General features: G+C 42.8%; 1 protein-coding gene across 2 annotated transcripts in view; it reads right to left on the reverse strand.

Annotated features, from left to right (window-relative positions):
* GPNMB (glycoprotein nmb) overlaps positions 1–17,948 on the reverse strand; it is a 28,702-nt gene that overhangs the window by 7,742 nt on the left and 3,012 nt on the right. For both annotated transcript variants that reach the window (XM_036247653.1, XM_036247652.1), the window contains exons 2-7: positions 13,930–14,082; positions 10,554–10,697; positions 8,399–8,569; positions 5,457–5,615; positions 4,833–5,144; positions 561–659 (exon numbers count right to left, since the gene is read on the reverse strand). In XM_036247653.1, coding sequence (XP_036103546.1) covers positions 561–659; positions 4,833–5,144; positions 5,457–5,615; positions 8,399–8,569; positions 10,554–10,697; positions 13,930–14,082 — 1,038 coding nt within the window. The remainder of the gene's footprint in view (positions 1–560; positions 660–4,832; positions 5,145–5,456; positions 5,616–8,398; positions 8,570–10,553; positions 10,698–13,929; positions 14,083–17,948) is intronic.

Here is a 17,948-nt window from a genome sequence, read left to right on the forward strand (position 1 = left end):
TGCAGCCCAGGTTCAGACCCCGGCCAGCTTCTCTTGGTGAGGTGGCTCAGCCCCAGGGTGCAGTGTGGTTCTAGCCCCCATCCCCAGAACTAGGGTGTACGGCCTGGGCTTCAGACCTTACCTGTCTTCTCTACTGGGTGATTGTGGACTGTCCCTAGAATGTACAGCCACGTGTGGTGGCTCTGTTCATTCACATTTCTTACATAGAAGAAGTGTGACTTTGTGAAATCAGCCAGGGAAGAAAGCGGAAGTTGTGGGAACTTGTTACTGGCCTTCTTTCAAGGCTCATTCATTCAGATTTCTGGGATGCACAGGGTTGGAGATCCAGGCCCCAGGTAGACTTGTCAGCATGTGGGCCTCATGAAGGATGAGGATGTGGATAGGAAGGCTGGGGTAGACAGGTGGGAATCTAGAAACTAGTGGAGCCTTTGTTTGTGCACATGCGGCATCGCCTTGGACAGAGAGTGGGTGCTGCTGCTCCCCACCCGCACCCTCCAGAGTCAATGAAGCGAGTGGGTGGCCTGTGGTAGATTCTAACATCCTTCCCCTGCTAGTCTTACCTACAATTGTGATGGTGGCTTTAAAGTGACCGTATCTGTGAATCTTGCAGTCTTCATCAGGAATCTCCCACAACTCGAGGGGGCTGTCATCAACAGGTGCTGGAGAGTTTAAATAATAGAGTTTAGATTAGTTGCCAAGAATGTAAAAGATGTACATATAGAACCAAAAATCTAAGCAGCTGTCTACCTGCTCTTTAGAAAAACATCAAGAATCCTATACTTTTAAATTGCTGCAGAAATTTGAGCTAAATGTGTAATGATTCATATAGATGTGAGAGCTGTAAGGCATTATAATTATTAAATTATCCAAGTAAACACAATCCCATATCTTGTTTAAACACAGGAAGCAGCCTGGCGGGTGTGGCTCAGTGGACTGAGTGTTGGCCCATGGACTGAGAGGTCCCGGTTGGATTCCCGGTCAGGGCACATGCCTGGGTTGCAGGCTTGATCCCCAGTGTGGGGCGTGCAGGAGGCAGCCGATCAATATCTCTCTCTCCCATCAATGTTTCTGTCTCTTTCTCCCCTCCTCTCTCTCTCTAAAACAATCAATAAAAACGTATTTAAAATAAATAAATAAACACAGGAAGCAAATGAAGGGTAGACGCCATATTAAAATGTGTGATACAGCAATCATGACGACATAAAGCAGGCCATGACAGGTAGTCCTGTTTTAATTCTGGGGGCAGATATTCTGGGCTCAAATTCCAGGTCCTTTGTTTTTAGCTTTTTGAGACCATGGACATATTATTTCATCCCTCTTTGCCTCAATTTACTCATCTGTAAAATAGGAATAATACTTCCTGACCTAGTTGGGTTGAACTATGTAACTTAAATGAGATGAGGTATATAAAATCTGCTTCTCATACCTGCCACATAGGAAGTACTTAATACATATCAGCTTCCTTGTCCCAACGTGTACTTCTATACATCTATTTAGAAATGGTATGCTACAACATATGTAAGACACATAATTTAAAATAGTACGGTTGGTGCACAATAAATTAAGAACCAAGCAACATGGAAAAAGGCAATTTCCTCCCTGTTTGGAAGTCTCGTAGCTGCTAAGCTTACATTCTAAAAGTCACCGTTACTGGTGAACAGAGAGGTAGGAAGGCAAAGGAGTGGACACGAGATGTTTTTAAAAAATAACCTTTTGAGTATGATTGGAGCAAAGAATTCAATGCTCTGTACACCTGACACTAATATGATGCTATATATCAATTTTGCCTCAATAGAAAGATAATTAGTTATAATTTCAAAAGCGCTAATTAAGGCATTGGTATTCCTTTAAGAAGATAAAAAGACTGGAAAGAAAATATGTTACTGAAAATGCAACATTACCTTCTCTAAAATTTCAAAAGGCATGAAAATGGACCCAGTTTTGTGGGAAGGGCTACATAAGGGACACATCTTATGTAGTTAGACGCTGATTGGGAACGTTCTCCAGGGCTCCTCAGGGCCCTTTGGGGTGATGCTTCTCCGCACAGAGGGGGCCCTCTTACAGTATCTCAGGGCGTCTCTGGAAGTAAGTGTTCCACAGCATACACTTGGGGAAATGCCACTTGGGTCAAATCCAGAAGGGTTCCAATGTTGTGTTGGATTTAGTGTTTTTTTGTTTTTTATCAGCAGGATTGTCTGGGGCAGACTCTTAGGGATGTCCCCTGGGTTTCCCAGTGGTCCTTTGGAAGTTACAGGATAATCATTCATTTTGTCCTGAGATTTAACTAATATGTTCTGTAGCAATAGATTTATTTGCACGGGGTGTTAAAGATGGCTGGCAATTCCCAGGAAACTAGAAAACTTCTTCTTTGGAGGTTCTTGACAGGCAGAATTTAGCTGTCACGTTAGAGCATGGAATCATGACTCTGCTATATTTTAAAATAAAACTTTAAAAAATGATCAAAGAGTCCTGGCTGGTTTGGCTCAGCAGTTAGAGCGTTGGCCCGTAGACCAAAGAGTCATGAGTTTGATTCCAGTCAAGGGCATGTGCCTCGGTTGCGGTTCGTCCTCGGCCCTGGTCAGGGTCATGCGGGAGGCAGCCACTCAATGTGTCTCTCTCCCATCAATGTTTCTTTCTCTCCCTCCCATGCTATCTGAAGATAAATAGTGAAGTGTCGTTGAGTGAGGATTAAAAAAAATAATAATAATAAATTGATTTTTATCTTTGTTAATAAAATGTTGATTTTTATCTTTGGTAGAATGCTTATAAAAATGCATGTTGTTTTGCAGACATATCTAAAGTCAAGTTTATATCTTTATCTCTGTGTTTGTAAAGTCAAAGTATGATATAGGGCTGATGGAGAAAAACTAACACCTTAAAAAACAGAAAGGCCCTGGCCAGGTATCTCAGTTGGTTAGAGCAAGCATCATGTCTATTTGCCAAGGCTGTGGGTTCGATCCCCAGTCAGGGCACATACAAGATTCAACCAATGAATGAATAAATAAGTAGAACAACAAATCCATGTTTCTTTCTCTTTCTTCTCTTTTCCCCTCTCCTCTCTCTCTATCTCTCCCTCCCTCCCTTCCTCTCTCTAAAAGCAATTATAAATAAATAAAAATTTTAAAAATGTTTTCAAAAAATTAATCAAAATCAGTAATAAATTACAGTGTCTTGATTTACATATTTTTGGTTTATCAATATCTCATTTTATTAATAACACTATTCTGACAGTTTATTACTTATAATTAACAGGTTTTTGGTAAAGACAATGACAAGTTTGGACATCATGATGGCACTGTCTTTCTGAGCTTGGTGATGGCGCCCTCTTGTGTCCAATGAGAGGATGTCAGTCTATGACAATCCCCTGGATCCCGGGGTGCTAAGATGAGCTAATGGCTGTGTGGGGAAGGGTGGAGGAATCAGATGAAAGCTAAAGCTTCCCGTAGTAGACTCTTAAGAACTTTTTGTGTGTGTGGTGGAGTGGTGATGTGGTGTGGTGGTGGTGGTGGTGTGGTGGTGGTGGTGGTGCGGTGTGGTGGTAGGTAGTGTGGTGGTGGGTGGTGGTGGGGTGTGGTGGTGTGGTGGTGGTGGTGGTGGTGAGTGGTGGTGAGTGGTGTGGTGGTGTGGTGGTGGTGGTGAGTGGTGTGGTGGTGTGGTGGTGGTGGTAGTGTGGTGTGGTGGTGGGTGGTGGTGGTGTGGTGTGGTGGTGGGTAGTGTGGTGGTGGTGGTGGTGGTGAGTGGTGTGGTGGTGTGGTGGTGGTGGTAGGTGGTGTGGTGGTGGTGGTGTGGTGGGTGGTGTAGTGGTGTGGTGGTGGTGGTGTGGTGGGTGGTGTAGTGGTGTGGTGGTGGTGGTGGGTGGTGGTGGTGTTGTGGTGTTGGTGTTATGTTGGTGGGTGGTGGTGGTGGTGGGTGGTGTTGGTGTTGTGGTGTTGGTGTGGTGGTGGTGTTGGTATGGTGGTGAGTGGTGGTGTGGTGGTGGGTGGTGTGGTGGTATGGTGGTGGGTGGTGTGGTGGTGGGTGGTGTTGGTGTTGGTGTTGTGGTGGGTGGTGTGGTGGTATGGTGGTGGGTGGTGTGGTGGTGGGTGGTGTTGGTGTTGGTGTTATGGTGGGTGGTGTGGTGGTATGGTGGTAGGTGGTGTGGTGGTATGGTGGTAGGGTGGTAGGTGGTGGTTGGTGGGTGGTGTGGTGTGGTGGTGGGTGATGGTGGTGGTTAAGAACTTCTTGAATGTTCTCATATACTATTAGCAGAGGGTGTTATTTAATTAATTAAGGCTTATATCCAGAACAATTGTAATGCCTGGAGTTTTTCCAGCTTGCTGGCCAAAAAATATTCTCAAGGCACATTCCTTTATGGCCATTTAGAAAGTGCTTTCAAGTGTGGCTGTGTCTTCATGGGACACTAGGTGGACGCGAGCAGGGCAGGGAGCAATGGAAGTGGGGAGAAAGGTGGCAGGGGGGAAGAGGGATGGCCTGAACGTTTACAAGGGGCCAGCGTGTCTTCTCAGAGCGACAAAAAGAGGGAGACGAACAGAAATGTGATGAGCTAGCAGGAGGCAGCATCCGTGCAGGTGACAAAGGCCAGTGAACATTGGGAGGGCCAAAGAGCTGTTTACCAGCCTCCAAGGTTTACTTGAAAGTGACTTTAAACATATTCTCCTTTCTTCCATATTCTCACAGCTTGAAATAGTGATAAAATGGCTTTAAAAATCAACAGATTTTTGCAGAGTCTGTCCACAATCCTTTTAACTAGGGATGTTATGCTCTAACTTACATGAATTTTCCTCTTAGCAGTTAAGGGCCCCGTCCCCAGAGATCACCCGGTAAACACTTACAGAAAGAGGGAGTGGGTCTTGGAGGTCTGGGTGAAGGCGAAGGACAAGGTCCGGGCACTGCAGCTTGCACAGTGAGGTTCAGGTTGAAGGTTCCGTTGAGCACATACGTGTGATTCAAAGTGTGATTGTTGGAAACAAACAGACCGGTATTATCCCCGAAGTTCCACTTGTAGTTAATGGTGGACGCACTCAGGAAGTGGCTGGGGTCATGAATCAGGACATTGAACATAATGGGGATGTCCCTGAGGAAGGTTTCATCAGATGAATTTCGATCATTCTTCTGGGACATATTCACAAATATAAGAATCTGATCTAAAGGATATATATGTATAAAAAAGGAAGAAGAATGCATGATTGTTTAATTTTAAGTGGATGACTTCAATACTGTTTTTAAGTTAAAAATTTAAATTAGGACTAAGTCAGCATCATTTTTCCTTTTCCTATGCAAGTTTTCCCAAGTTAATCTGGAAGACAGAGGGAATACATCATTCAGTATACGTTCGAGAAGGAGTCCCGATTAACTGTAACCTAACCCAGAACACTGGGCTCCAACTCTATCTTAATCCACTACCTCAGAGCACAAAGGGCCTCGTCGTCAGTTACCTTAGGGTACACACCACTCACCTGTTACCACATACACATCTTTCACTTTTGCGATGGGAACATATGTCCGTCGGTCTCTTCTAAAGACAGTTACTTCCATGAATTGAGGGCCAAGCGTCACATTGGTTGTGTTTATAGAAACACTAGCTGAACACTGTCCCAATTTCTGGAAATACTGACCTGTGAGAGGGTGGAAATATTTAGTTATTGTTTACAATCCATGATCATTATAGGAAGTTGTTTCTTAATGACTAGCCTGTCATTTAGAACTTCCCGAGGGGAGGGAAAAGCGGGATGGGAATGTGGTCCCGGCTGCTTCAGAAAGGAAGATGTGCTCATTTCATTCATTCATTCATTCATTCATTCATTCATTCATTCATTCATTCTATCCTCACCCAAGGACATTTTTCCATTTTTTGTTCAGTAGAGTGGAAGGGAGAGAGAGAGAGAGAAACATCGACGTGAAAGGGGCACATCGAGCGGCTGCCACCAGCAGGATCCATCCAGGGCCGGGGACAAACTGCAACCGAGGTACGTGCCCTTAGTGGGAACTGAACCCAGGTCTCTCTGGACCACAGGCCGACTCTCTAACCACTGATGTGCTCATTTTTATGTAAAACCTTATACAACAAACTCACAATTAAATAAATGTAATTGCATAGTTTAAATGAACAGAGCTATTTAGTGGGATAATATAGTCATTAGTTCACAAATAAAATACTTTTTACAAATCAGTGATCTGGCACTTGAAATACATGTATTTCCCACCAAAAATACATTTAATATAATGGTGAGGTGTCCAGTAGAGTTTTAAAAATTTTATCTGAGAATCTACCTTATTTTTGTAATAATAATACTATTTCAGCTATATTAATTAAACAGCCTTTTTTGTTTTTTTTTAGGGGACTAGAGTCCTCCACTTTCTAATAGTATTTGCTAATCAACATGCAGTAGGCGGTGGAAGGTATGGCGGGTACACAAAGGGATGCAGTGGTTCCCTACACCCACCCTCGGCCACCCTCGAGCCATTCCTTTTCTTTCTGAACCCTGTCCTCACTCTGACGGCCACTGTCTAGTAGTGAAAGTACTCGCTCTCCTGCAGGGCTCAAGGATGTTTCTATTGCGTGGAGCACTCGGTAGGGGTGTGTCGTTGGAACAACAGGTATTGTGAGATGGGTGCTTGTGAGACGGGGGTGTTTAAAGACCAGGTCTGTCATCTGGTCAAAGGTGTCAGAAACATGCACTCGTCTTCTACGGGATGTGTAATTGGGATCCCCCTTTACGTTGACTTGCAGCGGCCTCTCTGATGGAGGTGTGGGGGAGAAGTGTCTCTGAGGGTGCTGGTCATACGTGAGGAAAACGTCAGTTCTGGCACTGAGAGCACAATGCTTAGTCGAGGGACAGTGTCAGCTCACTCTGAGACCTCAGCAGAAAATGGAAATTCGAAACAGTCTTGTTAGAAAAACAGCAATTTCAGGCTGCAAGGTGAAATAAAAGGAAGACATCTTAACTAGTTAAGTGAATGGATGTTAACTAGGCTAAACAGAGGCTAACTCACGTGTTAGTGAGCATACGTGACTCCGTGAACGCTCCATGTCAGGTCAAAGGAATCATGACATTTGGTGAGGTGACAGACAGGGCCATAAAAGCATTGAAAAAAGTCAGGGCTCAACTGATTTAAATAGGCAGGCATAGCCCTGGCCAGTTTTGCTCAGTGGTTAGAGCGTTGGCCTGTGGACCAATGGGTTGCGGGTTTGATTTCGGTCAAGGGCACCTACCTTGGTTGTGGTTCATCCCTGGCCCTCGGGTCGTGCAGGAGGCAGCCAGTTGGTGTGGCTCTATCATATTGATATTTCTCTCTGTCTCTCTCCCTCCCTTCCTCCCTCCCATTGTATCTGATGATAAATAGAAAATTATCCCCGGGTGAGGAATTATAAATAAACAAACTAACAAACAGACAGGCATAATATCTGACATATCTTTTGTAATTTGTTCATCCAGAATGTATTATTAGTATTTTGTTTTGATTTGTAAATAAGTCAGTTGGAGAAAGAGAAGCTTTCTCTGATTTACAAAAAAAGACAAAACATTTAGAAATTTGGAGGCTGCACTACTGGTAGCAGTTTTCAGATCCTTGGAGCCTGGTGGCACCTGGTGACATTTTAACTACAGACTTAGCAGCTTTGCTAGTAATAACCTAACTTTGCACCTCTTAAAAATAATCACTTGGCCTGTAATAAAGCAAAGTGGATACCATTTATGGTTTTAAAAAAAGAAAAACGGGTAGGCTATGCTAAAGAACAGTAGTGGTTAGATTATGTTATTTCTACACAATGGAATATTAGGCAGTCATTAAAATGACATATATAAAGAATTTTAATTATATAGTCAAACACTCATGATATCAAGAAAAAATGTGTATACATTATAATCGTAATAAAGAAATACTAGCAAAGAAAACACCATCATGTTACCAGTGGTAATCTCTGGCGTTAATTATAGATGACTTATTTTTCTTTTGTACTTTTCTGCATTTTCCAAATTTCCTTAAAAACTATTTCTTTAATTCTTAAAATTCATTTGAAAAATATAAGAAATTAACGAATAAATCAACAAATGCCCATTTGTGTGCCCTTCAAATAAATAAATATTTGTATTTTTCAGATTATTGTTTTAGACAGAAAAAAATTTAATAGTTTGTTTTAAAGAGGAAAGCAGAATCTTTTTTTTTTTCTTTTTCTTTTTCTCCTTTTAATTCTGGGTGTCCTGGAGATTTTGCAAGACGAATCAATATATATATATTTTAATCTCTCACCCTTATCCCTGCTCTGGAAAATTAACAGATTAACTATGATTAAACTCTCAGTGTTATTAATTCTTGATTATAGAATAAGAAAAGAGAAAAAAATTAAAATTTGAAGGAAAGGTAAAGGAAAAGCTAAGGGGATTTGCAGAAGTCCAACCAAGTGTGTGAAACACGTAGACGAAGCTCCATTTCCTCCATCTGTGGTGGTGTGGGAACGGCCTTCCGTCCGGGAACACGTGGAAGCTCTGGGCAGTGTCGTTTCCCCAGTCGCTGTCCTCAGCCCACGCTGTCCAGTTGTACACGTACAGGTCAGGAGAGGGGCCTGTCCCTGAACAGAGGAGGAAAAACCACGACTGTCATCTGGATCAGGAAGCTCACTGCTTACCATTGAATTAAACACTTTTTACAGTTTTCCAAAACTAGTTTAAATGTAGTTGAACAACTACAACCCTAAGGTTCAGAATTCATCCAATGACGCATTTATGACCTGTGCATTTTTTCCGCATATATGTTCGATTTTAGTAATTTTTTTTTATCCTTACCCGAGGACATTTTTTTTTTTTTGCATCCATCTTCAGACAGAGCGGGAGGGAGGAAGGGAGGAAGAGAGAGAGAAACATCGATGTGAGAGAGACACACTGAGTGGCTGCCACCCTCACAACCCCAACCAGGGCCGGGGACAAACTGCAACTGAGGTACGTGCCCTTAGCGGGAACCAAACCTGGGTCTCTCTGGTCCACAGGCCAACACTCTAACCGCTGAGCCAAACCGGCCAGGGCCAATTTTAGTAATTTTTATAGAGCAATTATTCAGGAAAATTCAATCTAGAGATGTAACTTGATACCTTTTATCTTCATACTGGGTCTCCAAATCACAATTGTATTCAAACCAAATGGAGCGTTGCTTTATCTTTTTATTTCGATACACTCCATCTGTCCACATTACGACTGTCCACTGCTAAAGACTTCAGCACACATCTGCTTAGAATAAGGGTATTCTCCTATATATACACAATGCCATTACCACCCCTACCACAGTAACCAAGTGTTGCATACTACATTTGGCTATTTTGTTTCAGAAAGAGAGGAAGGAAGGAAAGAAGGAAGAAAGAGAGGGAGAGCAAGCAAATATGGCAGAATGTTGAATTGCTGGATCTAGGCAGGGCATTTAGCTGCTCAATGTACCCTGCTTTCTATTTTTCTGTATGTATGGCATGTTTCGTTTTACACAAGTCATGATCAATATTTTTTCATCTAGAACAATTCCTTTCCCTCTTGGTATATTTTGCATTTATCCTCAGATATAACAGGAAGAAGAGAGGGAGAAAGAGAGAGAGAAACATTGATATGAGAGAGACACATCAACTGGCTGCCACCCACACAACCCCATGGAGCCAGCAACAAACTGCAACCGAGGTACGTGCCCTTAGCGGGAACCAAACCTGGGACTCTCTGGTTTGCGGGCTGACGCTCTAACCGCTGAGCCAAACCAGCCAGGGTTGTATTTTTTATTCTTAAATTGACTCAAGGCCAGTGAGAGCCCCTTCAAGCTGGCTTCTGTATCCTTGTGACATGTCCCCATTAGTCTTTGAGCACTTCCCACGCTTGACGATAACCCAGGCTCACCTGGTACACTTCCTGCCCAATACCTGGAATCAGTCATTTCTTCAAAGATCTCTAGGTCTTTTTAGTGGTGATAGACATTTTGTTACAATTTTCAAAAGTTGCAAGAACTCTTTCATATAAAATATGCTCAGAGGGCTAGATCGTTGTTTGAAACATTCATAAGACTCGTTTTTTTTTAGGAAAAAAGAGAAAAATGCTACAGAATATTAAATACAACACTTAAACTATCAAATCCTTGCCCAGCTGATGTGGCTCAGTGGTTGAGTGTCGACCCATGCACCAAGAGGTCGCTGGTTCAATTCCCAGTCAGGACACATGCCCAGTTTGTGGGCTCAATCCCTGGGGGGCGGGGGGGTGCAGGAGGCAGCTGATGGATGTTGATGCTTCTCTTTCTCATCAGTGTTTCTATCTCTCTCTTCCTCTCCCTCTAAAAAGTCAATTAAAAAAAAACATTACAGAGGGTTCCAAGTAGCAGAGAGCCATCTGTTTGCTGCAGTGTGATTGGCTAATGTTGATGAAGGGCCTCAGTGGAATCATACACTCACCCTCCCCATCATCCACCTTGAGGAGAGGGTGATGTGGGATGACAGCAGCATCTTGTGTTATCAGGGAAGCACCTGTGAGGATCAAGGTCTCTAGTAGTTAGAGAAACTGGCGTGTTCCTGTGATGTGAATGACATTTCTTACCATTTCTGCAGTTCTTCTCATAGACTATATTGCCATTGGCATCTTCCTTTTGGCATCTGGGGAATACCAGGTTCACCACGAATGTTATATTTGAGCCCACCAGCGCTGGAGAGTCACTGGTCAGAACTGCCTGCACGTGGCCTCCTAGAAAGAGAAAGGTGGAACTTCCGGTCAAGATGGCGGCGTAGGTAAACGCGGTATGGTCCTCCCAAAACCACATCGAAGTTACAACTAAACTACAGAACAACCATCATTCAAAACCGCCTGAAATCCAGCTGAATGGAAGTCCTACAACTATGGAATTAAAGAAGCTGCAACAAGACTGGTAGGAGGAGGGGCGGAGGCGCGAGGGGCGGAGGCGCGAGGGGCGGAGGCGCGAGGGGCGGAGGCGCGAGGGGCGGAGGCGCGAGGGGCGGAGGCGCGAGGGGCGGAGGCGCGAGGGGCGGAGGCGCGAGGGGCGAGATGGGCTGGTCCCACACCCACGTGTGGCGGATAAAAATCAGGAGGACATCTCGGCTGGAAAGGTCCTTCCTGAGGACTGAGGGGTCCCCGTCCCACACCAGGTGCCCCGCTCAGGTTCCAGTGCCAGGAAGAGAAGTCCCCATAACTTCTGGCTGGAAAACCAGCAGGAACTGAGGCTCAGGGAGGCTGAGGCGGCTGGAGCCCCAGGCAGCTCCTTAAAGGGCCCACACATGGACTTACCGGACTCTCTTCCTCTAAGCTCGGAGGGGAGGCAGCTTGAGGGGCGCTAGAGACATACAGGGAAGAACTGAGCTGTTTGGCACTGGAGCGAGGGCTGGAGAGGGGGCTTTCGCTGGGACCAACGTGCTGTCAGAGGCCTTTGTTCCTTTGGTGAGCCCTTCCCTGGGGCGGCAGACAGTCGCCATATCTGGGACTCCAGCAACCTGGCTCACACTGGGAGCCCCACCCTGGTGACTCCCTGAGGCCCCACCCCACCCAACTTTCAAGCCCACCCAAGTTGTTGCCAGTTGCTTAACCGTAGGATTGGCCTGTCTTGGATCCTGCTTCAGCTTTTTCCTAAATTTTTTCAAACAAGCAGCATCTGGTCTCAGCTAGCCCCATACCGCTCGTTAAGTAATACACAGAAACAAACACAGGGAGGCAGCCAAAATGAAGAGACAAAGAAACAGGTCCCAAATGAAAGAACAAAACAAAACCCCAAGAAAAGAACTAAGCAAAATGAAGATAAGCAACCTAACAGATGTTGAGTTCAAAATACTGCTTATAAGGATGCTCAATGAACTCAGTGAGGGCCTCAAGAGCATAAAAAAGGACCAGTCAGAAATGATCAATGCACAGTTAGAAACAAAGGAGGCTTTAACTGAAATAAAGAATAATTTACAAAGATTCAATAGTAGAGTACGTAAATCCAAGAAGCAAACCATTGATTTGGAATATAAGGAAGCAAAAAACACCCAATAAGAACAGCAAAAAGAAAAAGGAATCCAAAAAAATGAAGATAGTGTAAGGAGCCTCTGGGACAACTTCAAGCGTGCCAACATTCGCATCTTGGGGGTGCCAGAAGGAGAAGAGAGAGAACAAGAAATCGAAAACCTGTTTGAAACAATAATGGCAGAAAACTTTCCTAACTTGGTGAAGGAGACAAACATACAAGTCCAGGAAGCACAGAGAGTCCCAAACAAGATGAACCCCAAGAGGCACACACCAAGACACATCATCATCAAAATGCAAAAGGTTCAAGACAAAGAGAGAATCTTAAAAGCAGCAAGAGAAAAGCAGTTAGTTACCTACAAGGGCGTTCCCATAAGGCTATCAGTTGATTTCTCAAAAGAAACTTTGCAGGTCAGAAGGGAGTGGCAAGAAATATTCAGAGTGATGAAAAGCAAGAACCTGCAACCAAGATTACTCTATCCTGCAAAGCTGTCATTTAGAATCGATGGCCATATAAAGAGTTTCCCAGACAAGAAAAAGTTAAAGGAGTTCATCACCACCAAACCGTTATTATATTAAACGATGAAGGGTCTTTTTGAAGAAAAAGATAAAATATATGAACAAACAAAATGGCAATGAATACATATCTATCAACAATGGAATCTACAAACAAAATGAACAGGAAGAACAGAAACATTCTCATAGATACAGAGAACATTTTGTTGGTTGCCAGTTGGGAAGGGGGTTGGGGGAATGGGTGAAAAAGGTGAAGAGATTAAGAAGCACAAATTCATTGCTAGACTGACAAACCTCAAAGGGAAAGGGGTTGGGGGGGTGGGAAGAAATAAACCGAAGAACTTATATGCATAACCAATGGACACAGACAATAGTGTGGGAAAAGGTGGGAGGGGGGGCGGAAGTGGGGAGGAGGGGGTCAATGGGGGGAAAATGTGGAACATCTCTAATACATTCTACATTTAACAATAAAGATTAAAAAAAGAGAGAGAGAGAGAGAGAGAAAGGTGGCCTCAGCGATCAGGCATCTCTTCCCGTTCACTGGTGAACGACCTCAAGTCAAATCTACATCTATGTTCCAGCCAGAGGATCTTCATGCTTCTTTAAAATAAATTAATTTGTTTTCTGGATTCCTAACTTTTGCTATGAGAATACAACATTCTAGAAGATAAATAATAAAAGGAAGTCAGACTAGTTAAATAATTCTCTAAACACAGAAAGAACATTCACTTAAAATAATTTTTAAAATCTGATAAGTTGGACTGAAGATACAAGTATTAAAAATTCGTGTTTTTTAATCCTCACCCGAGGACATTTTTCCATATTTTTTTTTTGTGTTCAGGTAGAGTGGGAGGGAGAGAGAGAGAGAGAGAAACATCGATGTGAAAGAGACACATTGAATGGCTGCCACCCACATGACCCAACCAGGGCTGGGGACAAACTGTAACCGAGGTACGTGCCCTTAGTGGGAACTGAACCGGGGTCTCACTGAACTCGGGTCTCTCTGAACCGCAGGCCGACGCTCTAACCGCTGAGCCAAACCGGCCAGGTCTTTAAAACTCCAAACCAATGACTGAAGAAGTCATTCATGCATGTGAACGGAAATATACTCACTTTCCGACAAACTGCAGTTTTGAGATGGTCAAAAACTGTTCGAGTCTCAGATCTTCTGAAGATGACCATTCACACGTTAAATAGGTTTGAGACTAAACCTGCTCACCCTCCAAAATCTTCCCTAAACTACAGACTTGTAAATCCTAAGGAGGTTAAACTGTTCGTCTGTGTGTGGCTTAGAAGGTGCTATGTTGAGATGGAGAGATGGCCCCATCCAGGTGCCCAGAGGACTAACATTCACAGAAAAAACATAAAGCACGTGATCTCCAAGTCTACAATCTGAGACTAATTTAAACAGTAAATGACAGTTGTTGGGGTTGAATCCTGGACTTACCCTTCCAGGAGTTTCTCCACCTTGGGTCTCCTCTTTTCCACATGGGATAGAGTTTTTCATTCCAGTCGTTTTCATCTGAAGACCAGCCATTTAAACGGTTGTGCTCCCTCATATGACCAGAAGGTCTCTCACTGCTCAGCACATCATGGAATCCTATACCGATTTTGAAAAACCAATTATTTAGTCCATGCTATCCCTTGCTTAGTCCTTACCTAACAATGGTTAATGCCACTTTTCATTTCATAAGGTTAGAAAGAATATATATAATATATCCAATATGTCAAACCAGTAAAGGTTTTTTAAAAAGATATCCACTGGAAATACCTTTAATACAAATATTCAGGTACTATGTCTCTCTCTCTTTTTGTTTATCCTCACTTGAGATATTTTTTTGTTGATTTTTCTAGGTAGAGAGGGAGGGAGAGGGAGAGGGAGAGGAAGAGAGAGAGGGGGGAGAGAGAGAGAGAGAAAGAGAGAGAGAGAGAGAGAGAAAGATGGGTTGCCTCTCGTATGACCCTGATTGGGGCCAGGGATCAAACCTGCAACCCAGTTGCATGCCCTTGACCAGGAATTGAACCCGTGACTCTTTCTTTGGTGCTCAGGCTGACACTCTGACTGCTGAGCCAAACTGGCCAGGGCCGGACGTTATCTCTCCATGTATTTTAGATGAATCAAAGACAAATTTGAAAGTCAGTATTTCTTAGCCATCATTTGTTCTTTCAATATATCGTCTCTGAATATTTTGATTTGACACAGTGTCATTAGGAAAACCCTGATGCCAACGATCTTCAGAACAGTTTTTGCATCTTTTTCCATTCTGAATTGTTTACTTGGCTAAAGAAATGCCAGGCTTAGGAATGCCTCCAGGCTTCCAAGAGATGCATACTGGACAGTCCACTATTGCATCTAAATTTTTCTATGGCCCAGCATATGGTCTGTCTTGGTAAATGTTCCTTATGCACTTGAGTTGTTGGGTAAAGTGTTTTGTTTTTTTTTTAACGTCGTTTATGTCAGGCTGGTTGATAGTGTTTTTTGAGACATCCATGTTCCTATTGTTTTTCTGTCTACTTGCTTTTTCAATTACTGAGAGGAATGTTAAAATCTCCAACTATAGTGATGGATTTGCCAATTTGCTAATTTCTTCTTTCAATTCTGTCAGTTTTTGCTTTATGTATTTTGAGCTCCAATGGTTAAATCTTCTTCATTAATTAATCCTTTTATCACGAGGAATTGATTTCTAATTCTGGGAATACTCCTTGTTCTGAGAATACCCTCATATTAATGCTCAGTGTTTAATTGGCACATCTTTTTATTATATATATATATACATATATATATATACACACACACATAGGTATATATATACATATATATGTATATATATATAAATATTTGAAGTAGATTTCTTATAGACAGCATATTGTTGGTTTTAAAAAAATCTACTCTACCTTTTACTTGGTGTTTAGGTAATTCTCCTCAGAATAGATTTTGGAGATGGTAGGGCAATGACTTGATGCCTGGAGCTATGGCAGCCCTCTTTAACCATGAGGGCACAAATCTCAGGAAGCAAGCCAACACATCAAGAATTTCAGAATGGAAGGATAAAGTGTTCTTGGTGATGTTGTTGAGCTCTTGCTCTTCCCCTGCATACCTCTGGACTTACTGAGATAACTGTGTTACTCAACCTATTTGAGTATTGTTACTCACAGTCAAACACTCAATTGTGTATTATCCTCAGTCAGCCCCTAATCATATACTATCATAAACTAATCTCTCATCAATTCGTATGGTCTTATGTCTTGGCATGGCCATGAACTCTTAGAGCCAGAAACATTGCCTTCTCTTACATTCTGGAAGAGGTCTTCCACGAGGTATGGTATTTGCTAGGTAGTAGAGAAGCCATATTGAATGAATGCCACTAACCTCTGTCTTCTATTCTTCCTCCTTGGAGGGAGGAGAGAACAGCATGCTGTTCCCTTCTTATAAGGGAGGAAGCTGGAATAGCAAAGAACATTGAACTGGGAGTCACTGAATCTGGTTTTTAGTCTTGGTTCAGCTACTAAACAGACTGGGTGACCTCCAGTCATGTGTCTTCTCTGGGCCTTCAAATCAAACAAAAACCAAATGTCCTGTGATTCTGTGAGACTGTTCCTATTTGGAAAATAATCCAACTCAGTGAGGGCAGGACATGCATGCTTATCAATAAATGTTTATAACTAGAAATTCACTCCAACTGAGTCACAGAATGGTAGAATGTTCAGTCTGGAAAGAACTAAGATTAGTTAGCTCAAATCCCTTTATTTTATAGAGGAAGAAATTCATGCCCAGAGAAGTGATATGATTCACATCTTCTGATTCCCAGGACCAGCTTTCCCACTGTTCCAAAGTCTTCCTCAGCTCCTGAGAGAAAGTTAGTGCTTCCAGAGACATAATCAAAGGCAGATTTCTCTTCTGACTTTAAATGTCAGAAATCAAGAAAAAAAAATACAAAATTAAAAGGAGAGTGACAAGGAATAGACATAGGTCCATGGAACAGAATAGAGAACCCAGAAATAGACCCACACAAATATACCCTACTGATTTAAAAAAAAATTTTTTTTTCTTTTATTGATTTGAGAGAGAGAAAGAAGAGAGAGGGAGAAAGAAATAGAAACATCGATGAGAGAGAACATCGATTGGCCGCCTCCTGCATACCCCCTTCTAGGGATCGAACCCACAACCCCACCATGTGCCCTGACCAGGAATCGAACTGGGACCTCTCAGTCCATAGGACGATGCTCAATTCCCTGAGCCGCACCAGCCAGGCTACCCTACTGATTTTTGACAAAGGGGCAACCTCAGTCTGACGGAGGAGAGCTGGCCTTATCAGCAAACGGTGCTACATGTAAAAAGCCCAGGAAAGATCTTTAGGCTCCAGGCGAGGCAAGAATTCTTAGATGTGACACCAAAAACATGATCCATAGAAGGAAAAAATGATAAATTAGACCTCATTCAGATGAAAAAATTCTGCTCTTTGAAATACCACGTGAAGAGCATGAAAAGGCAAATTACAAACCGGGAGAAAATATTTGTTAACTGCATTTCTGATAAATAACTAATATCTCAAATATACAAGGAAATTTCAAAATTCAATGTTAAAACTCAAACAATCCAATGAAAAAACCTGAACAGACATTTCACTGATGAGAATGTGCAGACAGCAGAGAAACACATGAAAAGATGTTTTTCCATTTTTCCATTTTTTGTTCAGATAGAGTGGGAGGGAGAGAGAGAGAGAAATTTCGACGTGAAAGGGACACATCAAGTGGCTGCCATCCACACAACCCAACCAGGGCTGGGAACAAACTGCAACCAAGGTATGTGCCCTTAGCGGGAACCGAACCCTGGTCTCTCCGGACCGCAGGCCGACGCTCTAACTGCTGAGCCAAACCGGCCAGGGCTGAAAAGATGTTTAATGCTGCTGACCAGTGGGGAAATACACATGACAAGTACAGCGAGATACCACTATACCCTATCAGAATGACTGAAATAAAAATAGTGACACATCCAATGTAGGTCAGATGTGAAGAAACTGGATCACTCATACGTTGCTGGTGGGAATATAAAATGGTGCAGCCGTCTGGAAAACAGTTTGGCAGTTTCTCATAAAACTAAACATGTAATTACCATGCAACCAAGTAATTGAACTCTTGGGCAACTGTCCCAGAGAAATGGAAAGTTATGTTCACCCAAAAACCTGGACATAAATGTTTCTAACAGCTGTATTCATCATAGCCCAAACTGAAACAACCCAGATATCCTTCACTGGGTGAATGGTTAAAGTGTGGTATATCCATGTTATGGAATACTACTCAGTAATAAAAAAGAACTATTGATAGATGCAACATCTTCAATAAAGTATGTTTTGGTAAAAAAGCCAATCCCCAAAGATTATGACCTGTAATGATACCATTTACAGAACATTCTTGAAGTCACAAAATTATAAAAATGGAAAATGAATTGGTGGTTTCCAGGGGCTA

This window comes from Molossus molossus, unplaced genomic scaffold (assembly GCF_014108415.1).
Source record: "Molossus molossus isolate mMolMol1 unplaced genomic scaffold, mMolMol1.p scaffold_m16_p_7, whole genome shotgun sequence".
NCBI lineage: Eukaryota > Metazoa > Chordata > Mammalia > Chiroptera > Molossidae > Molossus > Molossus molossus.